This window comes from Corythoichthys intestinalis, chromosome 9 (genome assembly GCF_030265065.1).
Source record: "Corythoichthys intestinalis isolate RoL2023-P3 chromosome 9, ASM3026506v1, whole genome shotgun sequence".
In the NCBI taxonomy this organism is placed as follows: Eukaryota; Metazoa; Chordata; class Actinopteri; order Syngnathiformes; family Syngnathidae; genus Corythoichthys; species Corythoichthys intestinalis.
In genome coordinates this window covers 37470706-37484232 of record NC_080403.1, presented here as the reverse complement: position 1 = coordinate 37484232, position 13527 = coordinate 37470706, and the positions used below count along the sequence as shown (strand labels likewise).

General features: G+C 37.0%; 1 protein-coding gene across 2 annotated transcripts; it reads right to left on the bottom strand.

Annotated features, from left to right (window-relative positions):
- Positions 1-2353: 2353 nt before the first annotated feature.
- Positions 2354-12900, bottom strand: idh3b (isocitrate dehydrogenase (NAD(+)) 3 non-catalytic subunit beta). 2 transcript variants are annotated; one of them, XM_057846031.1, is made up of 11 exons: positions 12788-12900; positions 11574-11747; positions 10921-11041; positions 10685-10745; positions 10460-10592; positions 8502-8635; positions 8055-8157; positions 7349-7495; positions 7099-7193; positions 5819-5879; positions 2354-2786 (listed from the first exon to the last, which is right to left on the bottom strand). In XM_057846031.1, the coding sequence occupies exons 1-11, from the start codon at positions 12827-12829 to the stop codon at positions 2709-2711; spliced, it is 1149 nt and encodes a 382-aa protein (XP_057702014.1). In that variant the 5' UTR covers positions 12830-12900; the 3' UTR covers positions 2354-2708. The 2 variants fall into 2 exon arrangements, with proteins under 2 accessions (XP_057702014.1, XP_057702012.1); XM_057846029.1 differs by lacking the exon at positions 2354-2786 and adding an exon at positions 4516-4837.
- Between the last annotated feature and the right edge of the window lie 627 nt (positions 12901-13527).

Below are 13527 nucleotides of genomic sequence, written 5' to 3'. Positions count from 1 at the left end.
TTACAAGTTCCATATCAGCAGTGCTTGACCGGCATGTTCGTTTTTGAAAGATTACCGGAGAAAAATAGCAGAAATATAATGGTTTGTATGTGAGGTCGTGTCTATAATTTCCTATTTCCGCTTTATGATGTGACATCACGGTCTAACAATTCGTTCGTGCAGTATGCTATTTGCGGCACAGTAGGTAAATTGATTCCATGATCTTGAGCAGAGGTCACATTTGGGGGTCCAGGTCTGGACCCAGAGACGAATTTGTCTAAAATTATTTGTACTTTTAACTGTTACTTAAACATATAGCTGTTTGGTTGTAAATTGAATACTTTTAAAAAAATCAACTGACTGACAAAACAATACTACAGTGGTTTTTGCATCAAAGTGATTACACTGGTCAACAAAAATTTTGTTCTCACTTGTTCTCGTGTAATTTTGAGGTGCTGACTCCATATCTGACCTAGTTTTTTCTTTTTGTGCAACTCAGTATTTGTTTTTGCAATGCAAATTAGCTTTTTTTCCCTTTTTTTAACAAAGGGGGTATAGAGCTGCCACTTAAAATATAGCTACATGTGGTTACTTTTTCTACAAGTGAAATGCTGTCAACTATGATTATGACAAGCTAATTTTGACAATTCACAAAAAATGGGTATAACTATGCAAAGAACTGAATGGTAAAACTGGTATTGGGTGAAAATATATGAAGAATCTGTAAATATATATGGCGGAAAACACTCAGGTCACTTGAAGTTCCGCTCTGAAACCCTCAACTTTCAAAATTGTCCAAAATGCATGTGTGAAACATCATTGTAAAGCTTAAAATCTAAAAATTTCTGGGGGAACAAAAATTTGGAACTGAAAGGCAAAAAAAAAAAAAAAAAAATTTAAACAGCAAAACCCTAATTGGAGGCGAGAGCACACGAGAGCAGAATTAAAGACGCCACGATTTAAACGAGATATTATCGCGTACTTACCTTGTTTCGATCCCAAAACTCCATGTAGCATATATCACGGAGTATCAAGACACAGCTGTGAATGGCCACAGCTGGATTTTTGGGGGATTTTATGGGTGAAACATGGTAATATAATAAGGGTCGCGATGCAGAAATCGCAGACAACAAGGAGAGGTTGAGATTTTCTTTTTCATATAGCTACCCTTTTAAACGTTATTTTTCAATTCTTTTTTTGTTTTCAATTATTTATCATCCAAGATATCGGGGAAAATGCGACAGTAACAAAAAAAATACAATTAAGCGATGGTTATGAGGTAGATATCCGTGACTTTTAGACGCCAATTTTTTCATTGTGACGTCATTTGTTTAAAAGTTTAAAATATGCGAGTGAATAATTTTTTCAAGTCATTTTTTAAAAACTAAAATTTAGACATTTAATGATTCTAAGCTAAAAATGACATTTTGAATAATAAATATAATTACATACCTTCTTTTTATGGCTAGGTTGACGTCTGTAAACGGGTTTTCAGGGTAAAACGGACAAATTGAATCTGCTATGGCAGCATATAGACGTATTGTTCTGTCAAACACAACAGTTGTTTTGGCTTAAAATACAGCAGTTTCTTTTAAAGAGGAGTGCAAGTGCAGAAACTGCTTTTTCAGTCTTGTCTATGTTTTCCGCCATATACATATAAAAAATGCCGATTGCAAGAAATAGGGTGAGGAGCTCGGTCATCCAGTAGGGACTCGGAGAAGATCCGCTTCTCCTCCATGTCGAGAGGAGCCAGTTGAGGTAGTTTGGACATCTGGTTAGGATGCCCCCCTGGACGCCTCCCTTGGGAGCTAACATCGATTTGAAAACTAATGCATATGGGGAAAACATGATGGAAGATTTGAAATCAGTGACTATAAAATATTAGTTTAAAAAAGTCATGAATGAATGAAAAAAGAAGTGCCTCTGTAAAGTAATATGTGTTAAGTGGGAGGCATCTTCTGACTTTTCATCTGAGCACCAAAATGGATAGTAGTCAACTTGTCCCAGGAAAGCTTCATTGGCCTTGGGTTTATCAGCATCAGCTATTCACTCAGAGCACCATTCAGGCTATCAAAGCCCATGAATGAAGGTTTATTTCACAAAATATACCTTGTAGCATGTTAAATAGTAGTTCTAATGGCACTGAATGACATGTCTTATTGTGATTCTCATACTGTTTTGGGGGCTAATTGGGTCATTTTCTTTTACCACTCACTGTTATAAACACATTAACTCTTGATCCAATTTATTCTTTTGATCATTTTCAGTATTGTATATACGTGCACTCATGGGCTGGAATTTAGAGGACCTTGAAATCCACAGATTGTGAAGGACAAGTGCTTGTTCCATCAGTAAATACACAAGTATTCTTACACCGCTTGTCATATTTCATCTTATTTTATTATTCACACATTATAATAAATAGGCACTATAACATAATATCTGATGGAATAAATAATCTGAATTGATTAAAGACATTTAATAATGCTGTCCACACTCAGGACATTCAAGTAGGAATGACAGCAATAAAGCCTAAAATACTTCATGCTCAAATAAAAATCTTTCTTTTCTAAAAGTCTTTTTGGATAGTTGCCCATTACAGTTGTGCGTTTCAGCGTCTTATCTATGATAATGGTGTGAGCCTGTCCAGCAGAGAGATGAGGTCCACAAGAAGCCAATTCATAAGCATGTGTCTTTGTAGCTGACAAGATTTGCCAGCGACTGAATGATTAGGCAGCCAGGTTAGCGATGACAGCTCGTGTGAACTCGTCGCTTGTGGCATAACCCCCAAGGTCTCCAGTGCGCACCTGTTGCAAACATAAAGACAGTGTGTTACAATATGCACAGCTGCAGCAGAGCATGTCTATATTTGGCAGTGAGGCCTGCATGCTGACAAGCCTTTCATAAAACAGACCACACTTGTAAAAGTTGTTTGTGAGGATTTTCTGTTCTGTTTAGTGTCTGTCATACAGAGGTACCTCTACTTAAGAACATCTCTACATACAGAATTTTCAGTTTAAGACACGCCATTCAGGATACGAAAGGAAAAAATAGATAATAGCTGGTACTTGCAGCTCCCAGAGTTGACTGAACAAAACATACTTATAGCTGCTCTGACATTGACTGTTGAATAGCATTCATGGCATCCAACTGGCTAACCTCTACTGTATGTGTATATCACAGCGTCCTCTTCATTCGCCCCTCATGTTCCGAGAGCTTTACATGAGTGTATTAACTTTGATTCTTTATTCTATTCTTGGGTTTTTACATTATGCACAACTCGGGTTTAATATTTATTGTGCAATAAACTAATTATAACATGTATTTGTTACATGTTTTGATGCATTTTTATGCATTATAAAATATGTCTGAATTTTGGAGGGCTTGGAACGGAATTTACATGGAGAACGCGTCTCTACTTACAAATTTTTCAAGTTAAGAAACTACTTACAGAACCAATTAATTTCATAAGTAGAGGTACCACTGTATTCCAACAGCCACTTAACCAGGTATAGCGAGAAATTGCCCAAAACACAAATTCACACAATATTACCGGTACTTATATTGCTTTGAAATAATAGAACCAATACAGTTTATACCGGTGTAGAAAAAAGTTGCTTGTGGGTATGTGCATATTTTTCAAACAGTACAATTAAATGTATAACAAATCCAGCACCACAAGAGTTTTAATTGAAAAAAAAAAAAAAGATCAAAACTAAATCACATTTGCACATTAACTCTTCCTGTGAAATAAAACAGGTTTTATTCATCTTTATGCCTCTCAGCAAAGTTTTTACTAGACAAGGAATAATACATTTATTCTTTTCCATGCTGCTTATCCTTACGAGGCCCGTGGTGGTGCTGGAGCCTATCCCAGCCAACTATGGCAGTAGGCAGGATACACCCCGAATGGTGTCCAGTCAATTGTAGCAAAGACAAACAAAAAAGAAACAATACAGCTCAAACATATCTGCTCAGCTTGCCTATTAATGAATATGATTATCTGTACTTACCTGAATGTGCAATTAAGTGATTAATGTGCTTTAAATTACCTTAATATGAGAGCTGGCCATCTCAAAAGGCTGTCTTTCGTCTTTATTTTCTTTACCAGAGTACATGTCCCCCCCTCAATAAATTCCCATAATAAAAAAAAAGACATTTTGAGGCAGTGTCTTGTTGCAAATTAAAAAAACAAAGCTCCAAGTAGAATAGATTGTACCAGTAAGAGGAAGCAAATGATTGACAAACAATTTGACTGAACAAGTGACAGATTTGCTGTGAACGTGAAAACAGCTGTAAACACATTTATAACTATATATACTGGACTGTCTCAGAAAATTGGAATACACAATATTCTAATTTTTTGAGACAGTCCTGTGTATATATACAGGACTGTCTCAGGAAATTAGAATACACAATATTCTAATTTCCTGACTGTCTCAGGAAATTAGAATATTGTGTATTCTAATTTCCTGAGACAGTCCTGTATATATACACAGGACTGTCTCAAAAAATTAGAATATTGTGTATTCTAATTTCCTGAGACAGTCCAGTATGGATGTGAGGTGAAAAGCGACAAATGTCATTCATTGAGAGTGGCAGTGTAGCATTTAAAACTTTAAAAAGTAGTCAGATTAATGTACAGGACAAGTTAACCTAGTAGTATAAAACCTTTCCGGCTGCCATGTCGGCTAGGAGAAGAGCAACAAATCATTTCATATCAAATAAATGTCCAATTAAAAAAAAAAAATCATCAGAGATGAGTATATTTCTAAATAGGTCGGTATCGCAGGCTTTCCAGAACAGCACGCACAAAGTCGCCCGTGGTACTGTAACCGCCAAGGTCTCGTGTCCGTACCTGGGACATGCAAACACACACATGGAGAGGGTAACGGGGTTAAGGAAAGGGTGTGTGTAAAAGGGAAGAGGAAGAGCATGGTGTGCTGGGCTTTTGCATTCACCAACTCTGATTAGCTCTGTGAGGCTCTACTGGCCTCAGGTAGAGGCAAATGATTTTCCACTTCAAAATAGTGCTGCGGGAAATTCTAAAAAACATGCAGTCTTAAAAACAAAATATCTTTAAAAAAAAACATTGTAGGAGAACAACAGTCTCCTATATTATAACTATTATTAGCCATGTTCAACCGACATTTTTTTTCTTGTCTTAAATTCAAGATGGTATTATCATTTTGAAATCAAAGCCAGCAAAAAGCCTCAACCACAGACTTTGATTGGCACATGATGCTGAGCCAGATAGATATTAGCAGGTACACTTTCCTTTAAGTAAATAAATGGAAAAATGTCATGCATAGCCAAATTGGTTCCATGCAGGTGAAAAGAAGCATTAGGAAACAGTAAAGCAAAGTACACTTTTCACATCTGCAGCTAGTTCCCGAAGAAAAATGAAAAGGTCTAAAAGTCCGAAATCTTCCAAGTTGCCACCTGCCAAAAGTTGAACCATTAGTAAATGTTAGATACATGGCAGAGGGCATTCTGAACCTATTCAAGAAGAGAAAGACTACAAAGTACACACAAGTACCAACAAACAGAAGACAAAAGAAACATAAAAAGTGTTCCAATATTTTCCAGTCAACATAAGTTTGTGGGTCGGTACTTATTAACGCTGACAGCCGGAATATTAAATGCAAATTCAGATGTTATGCCAAATTGTCATTTAGCTTAGGTGTTATCTTGTTATTTACATCCATGTATTCTGCTAGTGTTAATTGTATTAGTGGCATGTGTTCTGTCAACGGCATGCACATAATCGTTTTCACATTGTGAGGGATGCGTGGAGCAGTTGGTAACCCGAGGAAGAAAGTAGCTCATGCACACTCACCTTCCCCTGTTTGATGACCTTTTTGACAGCATCCGACACCATTTGGGAGTGATAATCCAGGCTGCAACATAAAGAGGTGACAATGACAGGATGATGATATTTGTACTGCGCAAAGAACTGACAGACTTGAGGACACTTTCCAATTGGGGTTAATTTAACGCAGATCTTTTAGCCAAATTTAGAATTTTACAACGACATCTACTCATTTATGGAGGCCGTCATGCTTTTTCACTCTCGCGATTCGAATGCACAACATGATTTACATCAGTCATTTCCTGACTTCTTTATTTACAAAGAAAATCAAACGGTTACTAAATATTCCATGACAAGCAAAACAATGGTGCTGTTTGACAGAATGTATGCCAAATCACGACTCAACTGTTTTTGCATAATTCACATTGATATCCATAATCCTACCATTGATGTTGACGTCGTTTAATAAACCAGGTTTTCTCAACTGTACTGTGGCACCCTCTACTGGTGATTCTCACTGCAGCTCTGCTACTGATGATTTTGATAAATACGGTGACTATCAGAAGTTCATTCCCGTAAATTAATTAACATTCACAAATGCAATATTAACCAGACATCTTAATCAGATTGATCAGTTAATAATTAAATATGTTTTGACTAATGCCGGTACATAAAATGTGGTCTTGAAAAGGAAATTTGAGGGTTTAGCTCCACAATTTCTGTCAAAACCTCATTTCCAAGCTTCAAGCTATCACTTTGCTAGAACATAGGCTATGCCTAAACCCTCCCCCAAGTGATTTTAGAACAATATTATTCTATTTTGAAGGACCGCCGGTGGGATAGACGATGGATTCTGTGGAAGTGGTCTTTACTGTATGCCTATTTACTGCTACAGAAATGCAAAATAATGTTTAGTTATCTTCATACTTTTTTTAAAGACTCAAATAAACTTGACAATTCCTCCTCACCATCCTCCTCAATTTCCCATAGAAGAGTTGGCCAATATTCTTTCACAGTTAAGAAAAAATAAAAAACATCACACATCTGCTATATCTGCAAAGTGTGGTACCATAAGTTATTAAGTTCATGGGTCCATTTTTTTTTCATTATACTAACCTTAATAATTAAAAAAATAATTTAAAGATGGATTTTTCCTTAACTTAGATTGTCTTAAGATATTCAAATTGGTATCATTAAATGGACTATTTAAGTATGACCAACAAAGATGTCATCAGGGAAGGGGCAAACATTTTTACAGCACTAAAATGCGGCAAGAATACTCATTCCAAATACAGATGATGGCTTACTTGAGGTGTCGGAGCATGTTGGCAGCACTCAGCAACATGGCAGTGGGGTTGGCAATGTTCCTGCCTACTGCTTGGGCAAAGGGATGGCGTGCACCCTAAAAGAGAACCCAAAGAAAAATACAATTATTTATATTTTTATAAAAAGCGGCAGACAGAGATAAATGGTCAACACATTCGTCAAAGGACCAGTGAGTTATTGTCCCGCTATTAAATTTGAAGCAAAAAGCAGAAAAGGAAGAGGGAAACATACCGTCTCAAATACGGCATATTCTGCACTGTAGCTTTCACCAGGCACAACACCTGCCCCTCCCACCAGTCCTGCTGCCAGGTTATCAATAATGTTACCATACAGATTCGGCATTACCAGCACATCAAATTGGTATGGGTTCTGGACTAACTGCAGAAAGGGAAAGAAAGCAAAGAAAGAGAATGAACAACAACACTAACAAGAGATTGATCACTATTGCACATTTTAATGTCTCATTGATAATCCTAAACAAATAAATATGATGCTATACATAAAATATTCTTTTACAACATAAAGGGTTCGTAACCGAAGTCAAATTTATCGTACTTACCACATTAAAAGAAACTAAAGTACAAAGTACTGCTGTATTAACCTGAAGTTTCATGCTGTTTTATTCAAATAGTGCTCAACAGTGTTTTGTACATCCCGATAGATTCGAAATTATATTTTTGTCAACAAGTTTTTTTAAACAATGCAAAAATGAGTACATTCATTCATTCAAAATCAAACAACTTTACAATGACTAAAGAAGAAAAAAATTAAGGAACTTTGTAACTAGTCCATCAGATGCGTATTTTATTTTAAGAAGTTGTTTGGTGTAAATGTTATGTAAATAAAGCATTAAAAAAACACTATACAGTGCACACCCATGTAAATTCAATAAGTGTTAAAATAAATTCAAAAGGATGAAAGTTTACAGTATATTTACCTGCATGCAACAGTTATCGATGATTATGTTCTCATATTTTACTTTTGGATAAAGCTGCGCCACTTCTGCGCAGCTCTGCAGAAAAAGGCCATCACCTAACTTCCTGTGATTGGACAAAGTGATTAGGACAAGTGTTGCTATGGCATAAATACTACATCCAAAGAAAGGTATATGGTATTTAATATAATGTAATAGGTTGCTCCCACATCCCATAAATGTGCATGGTAGGCTGATTGAACACTCCAAATTGTCTGTAGGTGTGAGTGTGTGTGTGAATTGCTGTTTATCTCTATGTGCTCTGCGACTGTCTGGCAATTCAGGGTGTACCCTGCTTCCTGCCTGTTATTAGATGGGACGAGCTCTGGCACCTCCGCGACCCTCATGAGGATAAGTGGTTCAGAAGATAGATGAAGGAATGAATAATAGGTATACAATAAGCTTCCTCACATGATATTGGCCTTGTGAACAGCAGTGACCTTGCTTCGTCCTTTCTTTGTAGCATAATCGAAGGCAAACTTGGCAATACGCCTCGACTTCTCTCTGGTTATGATTTTCAGACATTCAACCACACCTGTCACACTCTGAAAGGTACGAAAAATTAGAAAACAACCATCATAATCATTGTCTATAACTAAAACCTAGTAGAAAATAACCATCATAATCATTGTCTATAACTAAAACCTAGATCAAGAGTCAGGAAGTTTAAGATGATTCAATAGAGCAATTATTGAACTGCAGATTGCATACCCCTAAATCAGGGGTGGGCAAACCGGTCCTCGAGGGCCGCAGTGGGTCCTGGTCTTTATTCCAGCTGATTTAGCACAGACAGTTTAACCAATGAGGTTTCAGTGGAAACAAGAAGCACCTGACTGCAATCAACTGATTGCACTTGTAAGAAACCAGATTGGTGAAAGGCTGTCCTCATGATGGGTATGAACAAAAACCCGCACCCACTGCGGCCCTTTGTGGAATAGTTTGCCCACCTCTGCCCTAAATCATGGATGTAATGTACTGAAGAAATTCCATCCGCTAGTGACAACCCACCCATAATATTATTTTCCAACAGTAGCAGTAAAGGTGTAACGGTACATGTATTCGTATTGAACCGTTTCGGTACTTGGTGCTTGGTTCGGAACGGAGTCATACCGAACGAGTTTCTGACGTAATGTAACCCTTACTTTTCGATGGTGTGAGTCGATCGGGTTACAATTTCTTTGTGTTGATTACATTTACTCCGTCTTCTCTACTATAATGAGGACCAACATTGTAGGACAGTAAATTAGAAACGTCAACGGCGCGACAACGTGGCCGGCGCGAGAACGCAGTGAAACGCGGCCGTTAAAGTCAATCAGCCAATGCACACCAGTCGCAGTGCGGCCGCGTGTTAGACGCGTCCCAGAAGCGGCTCAACGCGATGCACGCGAAAAGAACGGCAGAGTTTATTTATTTGACGTGAGACGCGGCCCTCCTGCGTCAATACTACTAGCTAGCAGACCGGAAGTCACGCATGTAAAAAAATGGTGGATCCGGTCGATTTTAAAACTAATATGCAATCGTAACCCACTTTTTGAGTCCATCAGATCTCTTGACTGGTAGATCAGGGCACAGTTGAATTGTCTTTGTTGATTTACAGTTATCTTCTCTGCTATAATAATAACCAACACGGCACCGTGTTCAATACAAAACCCTTCTACCACAACAAAACAAGTAGGAACTAATATTTACATAGGAACTAAAGTTATACAACATAAAATATACAATATGAATAAATACTACATCACATTTGTAAAATACAAACACATAATAAAATAAATAATAGCCCATTTAAATCAAATAAATTGAAATGAGCCAAAACACCTGTAATTAAATAATAAGAATAATACACAGATCCTGCTTACACAATTAAATTTATTAAATTTATTCATTTTTGTGTGGCGATTTAACTTGAGAAAATCCACCAATAAAGCTTTTGAAAACGGTTCATAAGAAAAAAAAAATGATTCATTTGTAAAATACATGTTAAAATCTTTGTCGTTGGGATTGCTTTTCTCTTTAGCACACTACTTCTTTTTTCTTCTTTCTTTCAGAAAGAAAGCTGACCAATACGCGGGGTCTGAAAGGCAAATTGTTGTTGGATTATTATCTTTGAATACCCGCTACTTTTTGAGCAGAATTCTAGCTTTAGATAGGCTAATGTTCCTATTCTTGAAAGCACAAGTGTAATAAACAACTAGCACATTTATATTTTGCATTTTGTTTTCTTACTGTACTGAAAATGAACTGAACCGTGACCTCAAAACCGAGGTACGTACCGAACCGAGATTTTTGTGTACCGTTACACCCCTGTGTAGCAGATTATTTTAGTTTAGCTGTCGTAATGACTGCTCTTCATCGGTCATATTTACCTCATGCTCCAAGGAGCTGTACTCTCCCTCAGTCTGTTCTCGGATGATAACCAGGTCCAGATTGTTGTGGCGCGTGGTATAGCCTGGCAGACTATTCACATGAACCACATTGGCAAAAAGGTCCAATTTACGCCTGAAGAACACAGAGATTCATTTGTAAATGGAAAATAATTTAACCAGAATGAAAAAAAAAGTTGCTGACATTGTGTTACTTGTAAATTGTACCTCAGTCTCATCTCATATGAAGCCAATTCACCTTTGAACTCCATGGGTGTGTGGATCTTTCCTGAATTATTAAAAACACAAGACATTTTTTCGACCATCAGAACCCAATTTCACGGTAATATGTATTTACTTTTCATTCTGTATTTTTTTTTTTTTAAATTAAACAACTGGTGAAGTAAAACTACCTTTAATTGCAACTTTGTGTTTAAATTAAACAACTGGTGAAGTAAAACTACCTTTAATTGCGACTCTGTTGCTCTTCATAGAGGTCAACACTTGGTCCAGCTTCTCCTCGCTGGCCATGTTCTGTACTTCACTCAAGTGGAACTCTTCAAATTCCACAGGGACATCTCCTGCCTGCGGTGGGGCATACAGGAGAACACTATAAGTGCAAAACGTAGTAGAGGAAAATCTAACAAATACGATTATTAAGGACTACGTTTTCAGGGTCTTTGCCGGTTTGAACGAGCCAAACTTAAGACTTTTTTACCAGCAAAAAACGTACAGAAGACTTGAAAGATAATGACCGGGCAGTACAGGTAATTCCACTTAGTAGTTATGTTATAAGGATCTCAAAAATCAAAACATTTAAAATGAGACTGAAGTTCATGCAAGTTCTAAATAAAAGTAACGTCAATAGATTTTTAAGACCTTTCAAAATCGTATTTAAGATCTTTTGTGAGATTTTAGGAGATTTTTTGACATTTTAATGCATTCAATTCAAAAAGACCCTGCGGATCGCACAGAGATTAAGCGAAGTACGTGAAGTCATTTTAACTTTTATATTTTGGTATATTACGGACTTAAGACTGATCAATGCATTTAACAGGCGTTACATGCAATAAGACCAATCATGGATTCTGATACACTGTGACATGAGGGAAAGTACTTTGAACACATCCTTGACAGCAGACATCAGCTCAGGTCCAACACCATCTCCTGGAACCATCGTGACCTTAAATGTTGCATCAGCACGAGCGGGTGGCACTTCTGAACTTAAGTGAACAGCAGATGTGCTCAGTGGTCGAGTGGCAAGCTGCTGCCAATGAACGCCACTCACACCCTGGAAACAGACAAAAAACGCAATTAGGATTGGATGATAATGATATACAGTAATCCGAAAAATGACCTTGGATGTAGCACACAGCATGTCAAGTGCACTTCACAGTTACCATTCAAAACAGTGATTCTGTGGTACCAGAAGAGATTATCAGGAGAACTGCTGGGCATTAAATTATTTTCCTTTGTTCAATAAGTATGATTTAATAATTAGTAATGGTGCCAAGTTGCCAACCGATACAGATCTTCACTGACTGAAATCTGCTTCACGATATCAATACATATAAGCAGTATTTTTATTTATTTATTTAGTTGTTATTGTGATTTCCATTTGGCTGTGTATGATCACAGAAAAGGAACCATGAATCACCTTAATTAACAGTACATTTTGAAGGAGGAATACAAAACCCTTGCTAGCACAACACAGCAACGATTCAGTCAAACATACAACCGGAAACTTTTAATTTGGAACTCTGTTTACTGTGCAGTGGTACAATTTCTTATGAAAGCACAACTCGCTATGTTTTGTCTTTTTTATTTTAAGAGGAAAAGCCATGGTTTCAGCGATTGAGAATAGATGGTCATACAGCGGTGGAGATCAGCCCAACTTTCCACATCCTGTTTTAAAATAATCTGCTGTCGTTCACAACAGGTCGCAAGTTTCTGGCAAACCTCGAGTACAGAAGAATAGGACAATTACTTAAGCGTAGGTTAACTGAGCTATTGTACCAATATGGGGAACTCGTAACACACGTACAACTTGACTTCCAATTACAAATATTTGCAAACAACAATGACATTCTCTTGTATATTTTGTCTTTTGGGAAACTAAGTGAGTTAAGGAGTAATGAAGCCCCAAAAACACAGTTACCGAAGGAATTTAGTGGCTAATAACAGGTAGGTGTTAGCATAATATCAATTAGGAGATTGACAATAAGCTTCATCTGATTTAGGTCAAGTATAGCAGGACCTACTTTAAGCAGTATTGTATTGCACTTTGTGTTTATTGCAGTAAAGCAACACATTTAAAACATGAGCACTCACCTTGATCAATGTTACCAACCCGCTTCTCATGACAGCCGCCATAATCACAGAAACCAACTTCTTCTTCGTGTGGTAAAGATTAATACACTGCTGTAGCGGCACCAAGTGGGAAATGTACACAACACAACGAGATAGAAAGTAGGGTAAACTGCCAATAAACAAAAAAAGGAGGAAGAGATAGAAAGTACCCCATTCTCTATTTAAAATGTTTTGCTAAAGTTGTCTTAAAAAAAAAAAAAAAAAAAAAAAAAAAAAAAAAAGCATCTTGGGTCAATGGAACACTAAAAAAACCACGCAGGGGTTTAATCAAAAATTGATTTGATGCAGTTATTGAGAAATTGCTCATTCAAAATTAAGACATATCAGATATTTGCTGGATACAAAATAGTTCTTATGAATCATTATCAATCATGTATAGCTTTCTGGAACAACCCAGTAACAATTTGTTGGTCATAGCAGAACAGTGACAGCTTACATCTGTATTCAACAATATACTGTATATTCATTCATTCATTAGTGTATCTTTGTAACATGATATTGTGTTTGCACAGCACTGTGCCATCACTTGACATAGGACAATTTTAAATAGGTCAGGGGATTCCCAGTGCTATTTCGGGCCAATGACAGTGATTTGGCGCAGAGGATAATTTCTTTGGCACAATGTGGAGGACCACAGTGTTTTATTTGGTCATCCATGTGAGGTGAGTGCAATATTGATAGTAATGATAGTAGAGTCTGTG